The sequence below is a fragment of the Pleurodeles waltl genome, chromosome 4_2 (assembly GCF_031143425.1).
Source record: "Pleurodeles waltl isolate 20211129_DDA chromosome 4_2, aPleWal1.hap1.20221129, whole genome shotgun sequence".
Classification (NCBI taxonomy): Eukaryota; Metazoa; Chordata; class Amphibia; order Caudata; family Salamandridae; genus Pleurodeles; species Pleurodeles waltl.
Genome location: NC_090443.1, coordinates 1,039,462,724 through 1,039,481,926, shown reverse-complemented (window position 1 = coordinate 1,039,481,926; position 19,203 = coordinate 1,039,462,724). Strand labels below are relative to the sequence as shown.

The 19,203-nt window shown below is 45.0% G+C and overlaps 1 protein-coding gene across 1 annotated transcript in view; it reads left to right on the top strand.

Moving 5' to 3' along the window:
- Positions 1 to 17,783, top strand: part of LOC138293676 (N-acyl-aromatic-L-amino acid amidohydrolase (carboxylate-forming)-like) — a 33,257-nt gene extending 15,474 nt beyond the window's left edge. The window contains exons 4-7 of the mRNA XM_069232981.1: positions 5,834 to 5,924; positions 6,802 to 6,909; positions 12,836 to 12,945; positions 15,079 to 17,783. Of these exons, the coding sequence (XP_069089082.1) occupies positions 5,834 to 5,924; positions 6,802 to 6,909; positions 12,836 to 12,945; positions 15,079 to 15,276 (507 nt within the window). The 3' untranslated portion in view covers positions 15,277 to 17,783. The remainder of the gene's footprint in view (positions 1 to 5,833; positions 5,925 to 6,801; positions 6,910 to 12,835; positions 12,946 to 15,078) is intronic.
- Positions 17,784 to 19,203: the final 1,420 nt, after the last annotated feature.

Below are 19,203 nucleotides of genomic sequence, written 5' to 3'. Positions count from 1 at the left end.
TCTGGCGATCTGATGCTGAATAGGAGGGAGATGAAGCAGTGATGCCCTTTTCTCCTGGTGATGCATATTTTTTTAGTTCATTATTTGCTTTACATTATAATATAGATACATATATTTGATGTGTATATTGCAGTGGAGAATCATTTCATCATCTCATCTCATTTCATCATCGCCCCGCACCTCCAGACCGTCATCAACTCTTCTTTTTCTTCTGCTACCTTCCCCGAATGCTGGAAACACGCCGAAGTCAACGCCCTACTAAAGAAACCTACGGCTGACCCGAGCGACCTGAAAAACTTCCGCCCCATCTCCCTTCTGCCTTTCCCAGCCAAAGTAATAGAGAAGACCGTCAACAAACAGCTGACCACCTTCCTGGAAGACAACCACCTGCTCGACCACTCACAGACCGGATTCCGAACCAACCACAGCACTGAAACTGCCCTCATCTCAGTCACAGACGACATCAGAACCCTGATGGACAACGGTGAAACAGTCGCCCTCATTCTTCTCGACCTCTCGGCTGCCTTTGACACCGTCTGTCACCGCACCCTAATCACCCGCCTCCGCTCCACCGGGATCCAAGACCAGGCCCTGGACTGGATCGCCTCCTTCCTCGTAAACCGCTCCCAAAGAGTCTACCTCCCTCCGTTTCGCTCAGAACCCACTGAGATCATCTGCGGCGTACCTCAAGGCTCATCACTCAGCCCGACACTCTTCAATGTCTACATGAGCCCCCTCGCTAACATCGTACGCAAGCACGACATCATCATCACCTCCTACGCCGACGACACCCAACTTATACTCTCCCTCACCAAGGACCCCGCCAGCGCCAAGACCAACCTACAAGAGGGTATGAAGGACGTCGCAGATTGGATGAGGGTCAGCCGCCTAAAGCTGAACTCTGAAAAAACTGAAGTCCTCATCCTCGGCAACACCCCGTCCGCCTGGGACGACTCCTGGTGGCCCACGGCCCTCGGCACCGCACCGACCCCCGCAGACCACGCCCGCAACCTCGGCTTCATCTTGGACCCCCTTCTCACCATGACCAAGCAAGTCAACGCCGTGTCCTCCGCCTGCTTCCTCACCCTCCGCATGCTCCGCAAGATCTTCCGCTGGATCCCCGCCGACACCAGAAAAACCGTGACCCACGCCCTCGTCACGAGCCGCCTGGACTACGGCAACACCCTCTACGCTGGGACCACCGCCAAACTCCAAAATCGCCTGCAACGCATTCAAAACGCCTCAGCCCGCCTCATCCTCGACGTACCCCGCAACAGCCACATCTCCGCCCACCTGAGACACCTGCATTGGCTCCAAGTCAGCAAAAGGATCACCTTCCCACTTCTCACCCACGCACACAAAGCCCTCCACGACAAGGGACCGGAATACCTCAACAGACGGCTCAACTTCTACGTCCCCACCCGCCCCCTCCGCTCCTCTGGCCTCGCACTCGCCGCCGTCCCTCGCATCCGACGCTCCACGGCGGGTGGGAGATCTTTCTCCTTCCTGGCGGCCAAGACCTGGAACTCCCTCCCCACCAGCCTCAGGACCACCCAGGACCACTCCGCTTTCCGGAGACTCCTAAAGACCTGGCTGTTCGAGCAGCGATAACCACCCCCTTTGTCCCTAGCGCCTTGAGACCCGCACGGGTGAGTAGCGCGCTTTATAAATGCTAATGATTTGATTTGATTTGTACATTCTTTCCTTTCATTGCTGTGACCATTTTTAAACGTGTGCTTTCAACATGCTAATCTCCTTTTAGGAACCTTGTGTAGTGAAATAATAAATGTTTTCTTTGGACTATGAAGCGCATACCAGAGATTTTTGTCAGTGCATGAGTGTTTCAGCTTGGTCATTAGTGAATCAAAACATGTATGTACAAAAACCAACAGCAGACCCAACACACCCCAACTACAACCATCATACATGCTCACATCCGATATCATACATCCACAATCAGAAGCCAATGCACCAAACCTCATGCACCATACAACCATTTATCGATACTGTAACATGTCACTCCAAGGACCATCACGCACCCTTCTATAAACATGTAGAGAGAATCAACGATTCTCACAAACACATCTCAATGTAAGCTTTTTCAAGTTATATCAATGATGGGAGTTAAATTAACCTGAAGGGCTTCAGACGCGAGGGGAAGATTTGAAAAAACAAAAAATACCTGAAAAGAAAACAAAGTTGATAGTGAAGTAAGGTTGGTGTATATATAGTATTTGGTAAATCACACAACTCTTCAAACAACAAGTAACACACTACACAATACAAAAAGTCAATAAATCGTCAACATTTGTAAATTCTCTGCTACGTAAAAACAGTTCACAGAGAGAAGGAGAGGCATGATGGCTGGTTCAAAGCACTAGATATGATCACAGAAGCATGAAAAAAATCGCATGACAAATGAACTTAGCAATTCCCGAAATTGTCATAATTATGCTAGCACAAAGGCGATAGTTACCTCTGGTATTACCTGAAGAAGCATGCAAAGTGATGTGTTGAAACAAATCAGTTTGTGATTGTATAAAAACAATATTTGATTCTGTAACTAGGGACTGATTTAGAGTTTGGGGTTACTCTGTCACAAATGTGACGGATATCCCGTCCACCGTATTACAATCCCGTTATACCCTTCAGGAATTCTAATACAGCAGACGGGATATCCGTCATGTGTGTGACTGAGTAACCCGTCCACCAAACTCCAAAATCAGGCTCTAAGTTATTACCTTCATGTGGTGGAGCATGGGTAAATGGTGGCTGCCTGGATCTATGCCAGTCATGTGTTGACACATGGCGGTGTGTGTTGCTGTGTTATGGTTGTTGTGCACTTTTGTGTGTGTTTGGGTGTGTTGACATATAATTGGTGGCAGTGTGGCCATTTTGTGTTGTATTTTGCTTAGTGTGGGAGAATGAATGTAGGTGTGTGGTTGTATAGTAGGAGTGTGTGGTAGTAGACTGGTGCTTCTATACACATATATTGGTGCCTCTGCGGTTATTGACGATGTTGAGCTGATGGCTATGTAAGTGTGGTTGTGCTGAGATAAGATGTTGGGTGGATGGTGGTTTAGAAAACTGGAGTGACTGTGTGAAGAATGTGATGATGCCAGGGTTCTGGTGATGGTAGGGTTTTTGACGCGTCATTTCCAGAGTCTGCGAATTTCATAGAAGTTATGAACTTTGGAATTTGAGAGTTTCATGATATTTCTAACAAAGGGTGAAACATCAAGACTGTGGTTGAGTTCAGACAGTTGTCGTGTCACAGGTAGGTGGCCTGTGGCCAACCCCGCAAATTGCAAAACCCACCATAAGTCATGCACCCCACTGTTGTGTATCCACATGGAACGGCAGCAATAAACAAGACACACTCAGAAACAGTTAGTTGCTCCACACACTGGGGAAAACCTCCCCTGCCTATTTATTAGCTAAACAATCAAACCATTAAACAATTAAGACACTAATTACCGCCGTCACGGACTCAACCATCAGGAGGGGGAATTAACACCATTCCCCTTCCTTAGTTCCTCGATGGAAGAGCCCTCTAAATACAACACCCCACCATGTTCAGTACACCCCTGACACGATTTCTGAATTTCTTTCCGGAACAGGGACCAGAAATGGGTTTTTAGACCATCTAGCACTAAGGACATAACCAATATTTGAGACAAATAACCCGGTGGGTTGAGAATTACTTGAGTGCGATGTGTTCTATGTAACAATCAGTCCCGTGAGATTTCAAAGCTGCCACTAGTGAAAGCCCAAAACCCACTTTCCTCATACAGGGACACATTCACATACACTAGAAAACCAGGAATATATTATCAAGAATAATTAATATCAAAATGCTAGACAAGTCTACACAATATGAATAGTAACTACTGTAAAAATAAACAAGACAGTGGCAATGATACTTGTTAGGAAGCAGAGAAAAGACAATATTGTAACATTATGCTGGTATCATACAGCTTACCTACATCAATATTCCCAGCCTCTCCCTGCTCTCGGCTACCTGAGCTAAACTTAGCACCAGAAGAGGCCTCCTTCGAGTTTCAGCAAGGCAAGATGACTTACCCCTTCTGTTTGCACCTCAGTCTCGAGTCCCCAGGATGAAATTCCTCCCTCTCTAATAACGCTCTGATCTAGTTTACATATATTCTGTCTGAACGCTGTGAACACTTTCAAAATAAACAAGTAGTAGTAAAGACCTTTTAACTTTTCACTTACTTACATTCTGGGAAGCCTTGATTATTGTTTAAAGCCAATAAGTTAGAAGCTAAGATATCAATTTCTACAAAAACGTACTCATTATTTAAAATAATCGCTGGAACTAACACACAGAAAACACATGAATATATTCAAGCAAACTGAAGTATCATGTTGCACTGAATAAGAACATTAATGAATATGCAATTATGTTTGAACCATTTACCTAAGTAATCAAACATAAAATTCAATAAGGGGATAAGTAAAAAAATAAATATACGTTGATTACAGCACCCCAATGCTGAGAACACATGAAAAAACAAAAGGCTGTCTAATAAGGGCAAAACATTGTGAATTGCACCCCATAACTGGTGAATTTCACAAACAAAGCTCTGCAGAGTGGTTTGGAGTTTGTCATTGTGATGACATTTCTCAGAGACCCTGTGAAATAAAGGAATTTGTACTACAGGATTTAGTATTTAGTACAGTAACGTAGCTGAACATTATATATATATATATATATATATGTGTGTGTGTATGTGTGTGTGCACAGAACAGGTAATATATATAGGTAAGAGCCAGTAGTACAGCAGAAATATTTTTGCAATATACTTTTAAAGTTAAGTTAGAGTGACGTAGAACAAGCTTGAAACTAAAGCATTCCACAAGCTCACGCTAGTTACGCTGGTCAGTGTGTCCCGTACTATTTCCATCTAAGGGTCCAACGCAGGGTCTAGCTTCCTGGTGCATTGCTTTACATGAAAATAGTTCATTTATTATCCAGGCAATGTACAATTTTCCAAATTCTTTCAACAAGAACCAGCCTAACATCTTGTGATCTTCTGTCAAATGCTCAAATTCACAATCCTAACCCTGACTGCCCAGTTCTGAACTGCACTATAGAAGCTTGGAAAAGACGACTCTATTTGTCATTACATGAAATGTGCACTTTGCAAGAGGGAAGTAGCTTCAATGACCACAGCTGTTTAATTACCAAAAGATATTGCAGTGAAAGAGAACATGTAGGGCTGCGTCAGGGTCCCTTTTTCTGCACAGACTAGGCACAACTGGTATCTGTGCACTTTTTTGGCGTCTTGAGCGGATACATTAACTTAAAATGTCTCTGAGTTAATGCATGTTTTTCTGACAAAAGACATATTCTGCTTCTCTTCATGGACAAAAACGTTACTATAAATCTTCAAAAACTTTCTCCAACTTTTTTTGAATTTCCTCCACCACAATAGTCCCAGTGATTTATTTTAAAAATGCTAGGTTGATATAGGTCAGTAGTTAAAAAGATGCTAATGATACTTGCACAGAATGTAAGGATCCTTTTCCAACTTTGAGTGCTACAGGTGACCTATATTATACATATTAGTTGAAACAAAATATAGAATCAATCCTTGTCCACCTGTGTCTTATTATGGAAGGGATTAAAAATATTCCGTACAATTAAAAGTTGTCGGAGCAGGATTGTGATCCCTGGGATTGTCATGAATGGCCCAGTCTCCTAGAAAGCCAGGATCTTGAACAATGTTGAAGGCTGTGGTATCACCCTTTTTAGATGTCTTAAGGTTCCTGCTCTGTCACTGATCTCTTTAATGATCTTTTCCATTAGACCAATTATATGCAAAAGTGTCCCATCTATGTGTACAAGAAGGGGGATGAAGAATCATACACGATCGACTCCATCTGCAAGAACGGCGTGGGTGAGTCTGGCTCGAAGCAGTCCTACAATCGTGTGACTGGGCCCTAAACTGCGTGTATGACTCAATGGCTGGTGTGCGGGTGTATGACGTTGTGAGGTAAATTCCCTGATGAAGCCCTTGTTCAAGGACGAAAAGCGTTGGCTGACCTGGATGTTCAGTATGTGAAGAATAAAGTGTTGTGAATACTCACGTCTATGTCTAGTCATGTGCTTATGAACTAAATGGAAGAATCTAGTTACCCATCTGGATGGACTTTAATATGATTAAATTATCTTTCTGTCCTTAGTATGGATTCTATTCTGATACCCCAGTGATTGTTTGGAGAGTGCTCCCTATTCTGTTTTTATTGAGTAAGGAGGACCGCCTCACAGAGAATGCAAGTTATCTGTGACTCTGAGTGGTGGGTGCTGGAATAGAATGTCTTCTCACACAGGCTATGAGGTAGTATATGTGGGAATGTTATGTGCCCAATACAACAGGGATGGTCATCTCAAAGAGAAAATGGATTAACTGTGTCTGTGACAGATGTTTGGTGATTTTAGGAAGGTCACTTCACAGAGAAAAGGTTTTGTGTGGATGTTCCCATGCTTCAAGAGACATTAACTCATACTGGTTGGAAGTTGATAACTTGTGTGTGATGTCTCCTACACTGCGAGAGACGTTATCTGATATGGTTACAAATTCATATGGTATGTGATGTCTCTTTTACTGCGAGACATGCTGTCTCACACTCAGTACAAGCTTACACGCTCTCTGAGGAATGCCTGGTGGTGCATGAGAAGTTACCTCAAGTGGATTTTAAGGTATTTTGTGCTGTGAGTGAGGTCTCTCAGGGTGTCAGTCTTTCACCTCATACTTTCCAATCTTCTCTCCCCAGCGATGGAGGTTGGGCCGCAGCCACAAGGTGTTGTCAGAGCAGATTGTCTTGCACAAATGAGAGCTCTCGTCAGACATGGGCTGGATTTCATCGCAAAATTCAACCAAGGTCTGAAACTGTAAATACAGATAAACTCTTGCTTTTCATCTGGGTACAGGCCAGCTCTGTGTGACTCTGGGACTTAAAATTGTTCCTTTGCATCTTGCTTGAGAGAGCACCAACCATGTTCTGGAGATCCAAGAAGAGCAATGCACTCTCCTGCCTCTCACAGCCTCCACTAATGGCCACATACTCAAGGATATGTGCACCAGTGGTAAAAGCAGGGAATAAGATAAGAGAAAAAAACAGGGTCACTGAACTGCACCACTGTGACTCGTTGATTCTGCTTGGTACTGAGGTCTACAAGACATAGTGGGTTTCAGAGATCTCTTGAGAAACTGTAGACAACAGCCCTTCATTTAACTTTACCAGTGAATGGATATACTTTTGTGATATCTCTGTGTAACCAACTCCCTGTACTTTGATATATCACTTCTTATTCCTGAAACTAAAAACTAAATATAGCATAAACCAATATATTAAATATATGTGCATACGCACCACTCTCTCCCACTAAGATAACTACTTCACAGTTTTTAAATCAGGAGTCATTATATCATGGCCACTATACGAGAATCACTACATCAGGAATACCATTAGTTCACAACTTTGCAGATGTTTGTAATTTTGTTTTTTAATACATATTACAGAGTCACAGTAGCCACCCTGTAGTTATGGTTAGGATTCCCACAGATAGAAATTCCTCTGATTTTTGCTTGCTAGTAATTTTGCCACCATCTGACGAACCTCCACGAAACTTTGCAGACCTATCCCTTTTCCACATTGACTGATGATGCAAAGATTTGTGATGATTAGTTAAGGGGGTGCAAATAAAAAAGGTAGGGTTCCAAAACACATTTAAACCTGGATACTTAGGGGCATATTTTTAAGGGGTTTGCACCGTTGTTGCGTCACTTTTTGTGATGCTCTGGTGGAACAAACCTCTTTACCATATCTACGAGCCCTCACTGTTACTTTGGAAGTTGCTGCGTTGCCTTACTCTGTGCCAGGGAGGCGTTCATAGGCATTGCAATGGGTTTTCTGATGCAACTCCCATAGATTTTGACACATCCTCAGATTTAGAAGACCCTATAAACCTTGGGATGCACCAAAACCTTACGCCTCCCGAGGTGAGGCGTAATTAGGAGAAATATTCTTATTTCTCCTTTTGTTTCCTCTTTCTACATGTGCTGTCTTCTGCAGCACACATAGAAACAGGAAGACACCTCTCAGGATTGGCCCCTTCCCGGACAAAAACAATCCTGCCAACAACACAGCCACCCTTGAACCACGGTGCCAGGGTGCCTGCATTGGCGCTAGGCTGCCAAACTGGCACCAGTGCAGGGGAAAGGGCAGGATGGCACCGTATTGCACACATACAGTGCATTCCTCCCTGTTCACTTTGGCGTAGGGCAGCGTATCAAGGTGACTTGCTATGCTGCCCTATGCCAAATCCCCGTAAATCTGGGTATAAGTACATAGGTGCGCCCATGATATGGTGCCAGCCACATTCATGTTCGCCCACCAGTGGCCTCGGAAGTTCTCATCTCTGTCAGATGGATAAGCCACAGACCAAACTACTTTATTTAGGAGGAGTCTTTTCCTTGCAGTTCATTTTTAGAAACCTGCCTCCAGCTGCAGAGATAGTTCTGCAAGATGTTTGCCAAGAGACCCAAACTGATAATGCGCATGTCATAAATGGAACGAGCCAGTCAGTGGGCAATGCACAATAGCCCTGAAGTTATTTTTAGGAAGGAGCGGTTTTTATTGTAACTAGGTTAAGAAGCTGGTACTCGAGGTGGGTGCCTACAAGGGTGGGAATCCAATGTAAAGTGAAAAAGCCCATTTATAATGTATGGAAAACTTTTTTATTCCTGCTGAGGTATGACGTCTGTAGTCACCTGTAATGAGATGGTACAGTAGAGTTGTGACATCATAATCCCAGCCGGAGCCAGCAGCTAAGCTGAAAGGCAGATCACACAGCGTCCTTGCAGCTGGAGGTGAAACAACAAAAACTAAGATCAGCCAAGGTCAGCAGAGGAGAGATCCATAGCAGCATGTTTACTTTGTCCTCATTGCTCCTTAGAGGGAAGGATCTCTCTGTATGTTACTACTCATTCTGAACTACAACTCTTTCTAAACTTCCATGGACATAAAAAGAGTCATCTGAGGTCATGAGTGAGAATGCTCTTATTAACGTTGCTTTACTAGCTAGGATGCAGCTTAGAGTTCTATGGCACCCAGGTAGGCACTCACGGTGGAGATGTCAGAAGGCGAAACAACCTTCTAATTAGATGAATTCGATTTATAATTTATAGAGCGCTCAAATGCCCTTGGACATGTTGGCGCTAACACTTACCAATTCCCTGACCTGGAGCCGTGGGGGGACTGAGGGCTACAAAGGAAGAGAAAACAGCCAGGATTTCAGATCTTTACAAAGGCTCGTCATATTGGATTGACATCCTCGGTACTTAGGCAGTCCATTCCTAAGTTGAGAGGTGGAGTGAACAAAGCTCCTTCCACCCCAAGAGACTTTCTTTCAATATGAATTGGATCTCATGTTATGCTGTTCGGATGATCTGTATGGCCAAGCTACTATCCAGCTGTCGGACTGGTCCGGGCTGTCCTAATATAGACTTGCAAGTCCAGACTAGGCCCGGGCATAATTTAGCTGCGCTGGAGTAATCGGAGTAATTTTGGTAATCATGTTTCTTACAGACACTAGAACCTGCCATCAAGAGGGATTTACACGTCATTCCTCAGTCTATACCCATGCATAGGCTGTCGCCCTCTTATTGTCAGTGTTGCTTTCCTCTGCTTCTAAATCCATTCACATCAGAACATCAACACTGCAGGCTGCCTTCTCTCTGCACCTTGTCCTGAGCAGAGCAGGACTCTCCTAGGCCTAAGTACTTGAATGTTGATCTGAGGAGAGAGTATTTCTCCACAGGAGAGGTTCTGGATGCTTGGCAGTGCCCCAGCGGACGCTCAGCCCCGCGTGCACTGGGCGAGAGTCCTTACCATGGTGTGATTTGCACCAGGAGGAAACAACTAGAACAATGCCCCTCCCTGGCATGGTCCACTCAGAACCTGGTGCCACTTAGGACAGTGCCCGTCTTCCACTCACGCCCCAGCCCTACCTTCACAAGTGCACGTCACAGATGCAGTGTGCCGGTACAGAAGGGAGGCGGTGCTGTATACCGAATAGGCAATGTGGTGCTTCATGATGGTGGGAAGTAGCCAGCAAAACACCACAGAAAGACACCGAAGGAGTAAACACTGGATCACCAACCATTGGCCCGGTTAAGAAAGGTCCCAGAGGAGGAGAACTGTCAGAATGCAGATAATGCTGGCACTGCTCTTGTACTTCTCTATTCCACTCGCTCTTCTTACAACTCATCACTCTATGCACCGTTCCATTCTTTTCTCCGCTGTCTGTTTCTGACTCCACTCTATTCTCCCTTACCTCTCTATTCCTCCCTTGCGACAAAATCTCTGGCAAAATCTCCATCTAAATGTATCTCAAACTCTCTTTTTCACTTACCCACCTCTTTTTCCTACAGTTTGATGGCTTCTTGTAAGAAATTAGATTATTAATTAGGGTGGGTGACTCCCCACCTTCAGGAAATATCACAACTCTTATCACAGTAAGCCCTGGAAGTCACTAAACGAGCCTGGGCTGAACACCCGGGTATCTGTAGCACAGAGTAGAATGGTCCAACGTCGGGTAAAGTGTAAAGTATTGATGAAGTACCAAAACAGTAACAAAGCCAACACCCTAACCAACAAAAATCCAAACCGAATTAGAAAAATAGCGTTAAAAGCAACAAACAAAACAACATAAAAATGACAACAATCTGATATGAGGAACCGGACACATGAAGTTTTAAGTAGAAATAGCATCAAAAAGGACAAAGGGTCAATGATACTCACTGGTCGCAGTAGACTGCATCCTACCTGCAATTTGAGGCTGACCGTGAAGGAGAGCAGGTCAGATACACCAACCAGGTACACCCTGGTCATAGATTTTACCCACTGACTTTAGTCTTTTAAGTCCCAATCCATCACAGGAGTAAAGCCCCACAGGGGAGGCACATAGACACTCACAGGGTGTCAGGCAGAGGACAACAGCAGGGTATAGCCCAGGTCCAATTGCCACTTGTCAGTTGCAGGAACGGTCTCTTGTGGCTTGGAGTATCCCTGTAGCCTGAACAGAAGGTCAGGCTTATGACCCTTTAAATCCATCTCTTTGTCCTTGGAACTAGAGATAGCAGGTCCAGTCCTTCAGAGAGCAGGCCACTCCTCTTCGGTTCTTTCTCAAGTCCAGGAGTGTTCTGAAGTGCCTGGAAATGCAACATTTATGACTTGCATGGGCTACAGAATGTGAAAGACTCCTGGGCACACCCTAACCCATGGGGTAAAGGATCCCCCCTCTACCCCTATCTACTTAGCACATTTTCAAGGTGGATAAAGTTTTTGGCCACACTCAACTTGGATTCTGAGAGCTGAGGATGTGTGTGTGGAGTGCACTCTAGTATTCATAGAGTCCCCCCAAATCTACCACTTAACTCTAGTTTGTGGCAACCACTGTCCCCCCTCCACCACCCTCACAATAAACAAGGACAGAAGTCTAGTAGGACAAAATCAGGGTTTTCCAGCAACCAGACAGTGAATATACAAAATGTTGTCTTGGCACTCTGTTTCCTTCCTTTCAAGTGCCCCCCAAGTGTTATCTATAAAACCCAGGAGACCTGTCATGCAGGATTTGATACCACAGCAGCAATTGACACTTTAATGCCAAAAAGGTTGCCCAGAGCTCCAACCCTGCATATTCTGTGAGGTTCAGCTGAGTCACCTACGCCTATCCAGGTGAACCTGTAAATCATAGTGACGTATTGTGTAGCACCCACGAGGAATTTAACCTCAAACACACTTATTCAAATGCTCATCACTGACTGGGAGAAGTTGAAAAATGCAAATTAACCCCGAGAAACTTCAGGCATAGAAAAAGGTAATTTCCTAAAAGTTATTTTTCCTTAATATTTATAAAAAATCTGACTTCAAGAATTGAATTGGATTTTCAACAACTCTTAAAAATAGTTATTTTGTATCTAGTCCCATTCCTGAGATACAGATTTAGAATTTTAATCTGTATTCTGCTTTTCTACATAGGACAGCTAGGCCTGCGACAGTGAAAAAAGGTTTTGGATGCTAGTCACTTTAAGGACACTTTCAAGTTCAATTTCTACACTTCCTATGTTTAAATACCATACATCGTGCTTTGTGGGTTACAAGGCCCACACAGGGGTGACATTATTATTTACAAAGGAAGTTGCAACATGTCACAAGGGTTTATTTTGACAGTTAGAATTGCAGTTTTTACACTGCTACAGGTTGGCTACATAGGGCTGGCTTGAGCTGTGTTTGCATTGCCACCGTCGTCAATGGGACAATAGGTGCTGCAGTCCACTGGTGGCCTTTAACGTCCAAGCCCTAGCTACACTTTGTACCCTACTCCAGTCGACATATTGGCAAGTTAAATATGCAGATTATGAATATTCCCCTTAAACCATGCTTAGAGGGAGAGTACAGGCACCTTACTCCTATTTAGCAGGGGTAAAATGCAGAGCTCCAAAGCCAGCAAAGAATGCAGAAATATCGGGTCCAGAAAAAAGTGAATAACCTGGGGTTATAACGTCTAAAAAGGATTTCCTAAACTCTTGTCTTGTTTTTCTCCAACCATCTTGCGCTCCCCTTTAGTCCCTCCCCGCTCTTCTCCCATCTCCATTTCCTGTTCTCTTTCTATAGCATCTCACTCTCCTAGTTCTTTGCTATCTCCCAGTCTTTACCACTCCCTCTCCCTTGCATAGTCTTCATCCCCCCACCTTTCCAACTATCACTTAATAAGTCTCTTTTGCTCTGATCCCTTTTCCAGGCTCAGCCTTCCCAGCCTTTGACATTGACGCATACACGCTGATCAGCCGTGAGGACTACCCTCGAAACGTAGATGGAGAGATGTCAGGAATCATCCACCCCAAGCTGCAGGTCAGTCTGAAGTATCTCTACCTATATTGTTGCTCAGTGGGAACTAATATGGAGCTTGGACAACTGGGTGATGTTACCCGTAAATCATAGTTTTAGGTCTGTTAGTCCAACTGGTTCGCTGATGGAGACAGGACTGTGCTCCAAGAAGGCATCAGTGTTGGAATATGCAGTCTCTGATGTCATGGCGACAGTGGTAAACCTGCACACGTCTGGTGAGAGTTCTCTGGTTACGAAAGCCAGGCTTGGGCGCATATGGTCAGAGCATCAGGCATACCCATGAGGTTTATCGAACAGGTGTAGCTCTTAAAGGCATTGGTTTCCACACTCAAGGAACACTAATGCAGATTGTGATGAACTGCTTACACACTGGTCTGCTCCACAACATAAGCGATGGTACAGTCACCAGATGTATGGGAATCATCGCGTTCAAGCTAGTTTGGTAGGCAGCATTTTAAGAAAAGCACACTAAGGGCCTCATTCCAACCGAGGCGGGCGGCGGTCGCCACCCGCCTGGCTGGAACCGCCAGATGAGGCCATTCTGGCTTTCCCGCTGGGCCGGCGGGCGCCCCCCAAAGGAGCGCCCGCCGGCCCAGCGGGAAAGACCCTGCAACGAGGAAGCCGGCTCCGAATGGAGCCGGCGGAGTTGCAGGGGTGCGACGGGTGCAGTGGCACCCGTCGCGATTTTCACTGTCTGCAAAGCAGACAGTGAAAATCTTTATGGGGCCCTGTTAGGGGGCCCCACGACACCCGTTCCCGCCATCCGGTTTCTGGCGGTGAAAACCGCCAGAAACAGGCTGCCGGGAAGGGGGTCGGAATCCCCATGGCGGGAAAACCGGCGGGAAACCGCCGGTTCCCCTTTTCTGACCGCGGCTTTACCGCCGCGGTCAGAATGGCCCTGGAAGCACCGCCAGCCTGTTGGCGGTGCTTCCGTGGTCCCCGGCCATGGCGGTCATGGACCGCCAGTGTCGGAATGACCCCCTAAGTCTGCCCAGTAGGTACAGGTTTTCAGTTAATTATCCAAATGGTAGTGGTTCATCCCGGAGTAGCTAAGCCTTGACGTTTCTTGAGATTCACAAATTAGGCTGCAAACTTGGCCTCAGATCCGTGTGCCAGCAAACTTTCTTCCTCAGCCCTAGAGTACACGGCTGACCTGTAGAAATAAAGTTCTGTCCCTAGTACAATCAATTTATCTTAGCAGACAGAGCTAGGTCAAACTGGAAAAGTGAACTGACATTCTGTCTCACAGTGACAACCTGTATCTAAATTGAGATAGTTTGTGCCAGGCCACCTAGACATCTGAATCTCGCGCACCACTACAACATTTAAAGGAGCCAACTAGATCCCAGAGGACTTCTCTTGCGATGCAGTCCAGCTGCAAAGTATCAGTGCAGCCCATAACATGAATAATATTCTATAGTGATCCAAACATTATAGATTACTTTATTGGGACACACATCCCACCCAGACTGTATTTAGGGCTGTAGCTCATATTTCTTAGCTGAAGTGTAGGGGTGAAAGTCTTGAATGCAGCAACCCTCTGCAGTGCAGCTCCTGATTTAACCACTTGTGAACACCCACTTATTTTTCTTCCTCATGGAACTCGATTCAAAAGTCCCGTCAGGTGCTCTTGAAAGTTTCTGGGTGCTCTGCAAAGTTTCTGGGATATATCACTCCCCATAAGTGCTCTCTCTTTTGGAGAAAGGGCTCCACCCAAAGGGGAACTTGTCTTTACCACAGGCAACTATCATTTCCATGTGCAGACCCATGACACGACTGACAGGTCGTAGGGTACGTTCTGCTTTCAGACATTTACAAAAATGCAATGCAAAACGTCTCCCTGTAGCCTCTAGCTGCCCTAAATAAATTAGTGAGGTAAGGCAGGGTAATGTTTATAGCTTCTTTGAAACAGGAAATAAGTCACCTACTCGGTGCCTGGATACCCTCACAGGGGATAAGCTTTTCGCTCTACAAATCTATGTTACATTACATTACACACTGAAACTGGTGTATGATGTCAGTTCCTGTTACGCACTGATGCAGTGGCTGTATTCCTTGCAAAACCAATTCTAACTCTCTTTGAGCTGATCTTAAGATTTGTGAAGAAATAACCTCCTCATTATGTTTGGTTTCCAGGATAAGGATTTCCTCCCTCTGAACCCCGGAGACCCCATTTTCCAGACCTTGGATGGGAACGAGGTGGTCTACGAAGGCGACTCAACCATCTACCCTGCCTTCATCAATGAGGCCGCATACTACGAGAAGAAAATCGCCTTTGCCAAAATGGAGAAGAAAGTGTTTTCTATCCCTGATATTCAACTAAAGTTGGACTAATCTGGGAGACACTGCAGAGGGGAGAGGCCTGCTGCCCTTCGGAACACACCGCTCAGGGTTGCAATACATATGGACTATTGGGGTACAGACAAAACTAAGAGAACTGCACCACAACCACAGTAACAAACAGCTGCTAATAGGCACATAAAGGGGGTCTGTGAGAAGGAATACAGGAGATCTACAATACAGTTACCAAAAGCTTCCACCTAAGGGCAGAATGAGAAAAGGGGGTGGCCAAGCAAGAGAAAGACTGAGTTCAAAGCTTACTGTCATGCAGGATGCTTCTTGTGTGGGCAGGTGTCCTTAACAGGTTTGCCGCTATTTGGGGAACTGATAGGGACCTTGAATACTCCCCGACCGACCATATAATAAACCACTAGGTGGGAAAGCGGACAGACAGCAGTGCAGTCTGGGAAGATGGGGTACAGGTGGCAGGGGAGTCACAATAAAGGAAGAAGAGGAGGGTAAAAGAGGGGTGTCTATATCCCTCAGAGAAAGAAGGACTTGGAGACACAAGAAAGAGAATGCACACACAAAATGAAAGGTGCATGGAAAATAATGGAGACAGGAAAGAGCTTGAAGCAGAAGGAAAAGTAAAGGAGAGGAGAGATGTGGGAATTGAAGGAGAGAATAGGTGGCCACCTAGATCGAGGGATATAGTTTGAAAACAGGAAAGAAAGGAGCAGGAACTTTACTAAGTGGAATATCTGAGAAGCATGGATGAGGTGACCAAAGCCAGGGTAGGGAGACCAGACAACAAAAGTATTCTGCTGTGACTTCATTGGCAAGAGGGAGAAGAACATGAACAGAGGAAGAGATAAATTGAGGGAAAGTGCCAAAGTGCATCAAGGACGGAGTGGAATGGAAGCAAGAAACAAAGCAACAGTAAACAGAAAGCTAGATGACAAGCACATGGACAGCTACCATCAGGTACTGTTTCAGCGTCTTCCAGCCATCCACTTACAAAGCAACCAGGATGAGTAACAAGAAGTGAGATCTTCCCTAAATTAAAGGCTCTCTCATTGAGTATTCAACAAACTGCAGTTATCTATGCAAAACTCTAGTGAGATGAAGCCCTTCTCGCACCTCAAGATTTCATGAGGGCAACTTCCATGAAAAGCTTTCAAAACCGCTGAAAATAACACTTCTGTGCACTGTGCATGCGATAGCTATCTCTGCTGACATCACCGATCTCTGTTGGTATAACTTTACAAGGTGCTTTTTCTCCAGTTGATGCAAAGAAATTGAACAGCCCTCTTCTCAGGGATAATCATGGCAATAAACAGTAGACAGGTTAGCCAATTTTAAAATATAAAATGGCCCTAGGTCAGCCATTTTAAAATAGTTTACAGGGAGGAATGGTCACATGTCAGCCATTTTAAAATATTATCCTGGAAGAAACAGAGGGCCTGATTACAACTTTGGAGGAGGTGTTAATCCATCCCAAAAGGGAAAGTAAAGTGACGGATATACCACCAGCCGTATTTCGAGTCCATTATATCCTATGGAACTCGTAATACGGCTGGTGGTATATCCGTCACTTTTGGGACAGATAAACACCTCCTCCAAAGTTGTAATCAGGCCCAGAAAGCCTTGTTGAGCAAGGCTTTCACAGCATCCCTTCCTCGGGCTTCTATTAATCGGATTTATGGGTTTATGAGGGGGCATTTTAAAAGAATAATGGCCATGAGGCAGCACTAGCTCCCATAATAAAAGTGCACATTCCTGCGTGCCTTACGATCTTTCAAGGCAGGAAGTGAAGTGCGCTTGTGTGACATGAAAATGGTGTCCTATGCCCCTGGGGAAGATTTACTAACATTTGATGCAATGCGGCAAGACAACTTCCTGTGCTGCGTCAAATGGAGAGGGTAGGAATGCGCCATATCTGCTAACACATGGCACATTCCTGTTCTCTCTCTGTGCTGCTGCACTCGTGGTTGGCAATCGCCAATACAGGCACCCTTGAAAGGGTGCCTGTGTTGCGGGCAAGATTGTTTTTGTGCAGGAAGGAACATCTCCATTCCCAAGACTACTATTGTTAGTAAATCAGGGAATGCGCCAAAAACCATGGGTGGATGAGTGGAAACACCCACACTCCACCCATAGAATGCCTTCTCAGGGCAGAGTAGCGCAGGGCAGCAACTTGTGTTACTCCAGATTTACCATGCCACACAAGGTGGCTCTGCATGGTATAGTAAATCTCACTTAAGGGCTTGCCCTGCCCTGCCCTTCCATCGCCTTGCGTGACATAAGGGCAACGCAAGCCCTCAGTAAATCAGGGCACGAGTGCACATTTAAGGCAGTGCAGCATTTAAGGGGATGTGTGCAACTTCCTCCTACTGTCTTTCCATTACCTACGCCTTATATTTACGTTAATGACACACATCAGCCTTCCACAGTTTGATAAATGAAAAAGTGACCTTCCATATTTGAGATGACTTCATGAAAATAAGACAATCAAGTTTCAATGTATTCTGCTTTAAAATAAAGAACTGTATTTTTATTCATTTCAGGCTAAAGTGTTTCTGTTTTTGGGTCACAGAACTGATCCCTGAAAATTAATTACCAGTTGGTTTAATTCAAGATGTGCTGCTTCAAAGGCATACAATAATTTCAGTGCTGGCGCTCATTCAAACCTTGGCCCCTCTCTCTCTCTCTGTGACGGCCAGGCAGGCCATGTGATACAGCAAACAGTGATAGGAGAGGGCTCTGATTCTCATATCACTTGCTGCGCTCTTCCCATAGTACTGAGAAAAGCACAAGGGCGTGTGCTCTTTGATTTTCAGTGGGCTGGGAACTGCAAACAACTGCACGAAAAAAATCACATAAGTTAATATACAGTAATTAATTACCTTTGGAAAGAATGACACAACATTCCGATCAAAAACCTGTTTTTGTATCCTTCAACAGTGAACCTTCACTTCCAAAATCAGAAACATTCTTTGAAAAACATTTTGAAATTTGACAAATCAGCTGTTCCAATGAGGGACAAGATATAAGACAGGAATCCAAAAAAGAAGTGCCTTTTGCATGAAAATAAAAATGTTGCTCTGTTACAGTCTAGTGTAGTAAATTTAGTTGCACTGCACATCTCTGTCATTGGGCCTGAATGTTTGCAAATTGTTTTTCTTAAAAGTAGTTTCAGAGTCACACGACCTGTGCGGCTCGACTGCCGATCCAGAATGCACCAGGTCAAAGACTCCACCTGAGATTGTTTTCCACTCAGCAGGTGGATAGTCCGTGGAGTGTCAAAGGCAAAGATTGCATAAAATGTGCAGTGTACAACCTAGTGACGCTGGAAGAAAAACACTTCTAATTATCGCTGACTTACACGGTGGTGGTTGTCCGCACGTGAATCTGTAGCACAACATGCTGCACGTTTTTACAGGGTAACACTTCCTGTTCCTAGCATGTGTGGCTGTAGATACACATGCTCTGCACAGACTGTAAAACAGTTCCCATCCACCAAATGCGGTGGTTAACGAACAGATAGTGCAGATGTGTGGAGCAAAGTTCGTAATAGTCTGCCAAACGGTGTGTGTGGTGCTGAACAAGTGGTAGCTTTGCTAATGTCTGCTAAAGTGATGTTTGTCAAGAAGCCAATAGTGGTGCTTTTTTAATATTTGGAATGTGCTTTTGGGTGGTGGGGGGCACAGGCAGTGTGCGCTTAGCTTTCGCATAGCAGGTTTTGATGTACTCAACATACCCCAGCAGTACCAGCTTCAGAGATGGAGTGTCCATGTGAGGCTTAGCAGGAGTGGATGGACTTGGTTCCATAAAAATACTACACTGGCACCCTCTTAACATCTGATCTAAGTAATAATCTATCCGCTCCATGGCCTGGGTGTGGGAAGATGAGCAGCTCAGCAGTTTGGTTGCCATCAAGCTGAGACGCCACCTTTGGTAGGACGTCAGGGTTAGTCCTAA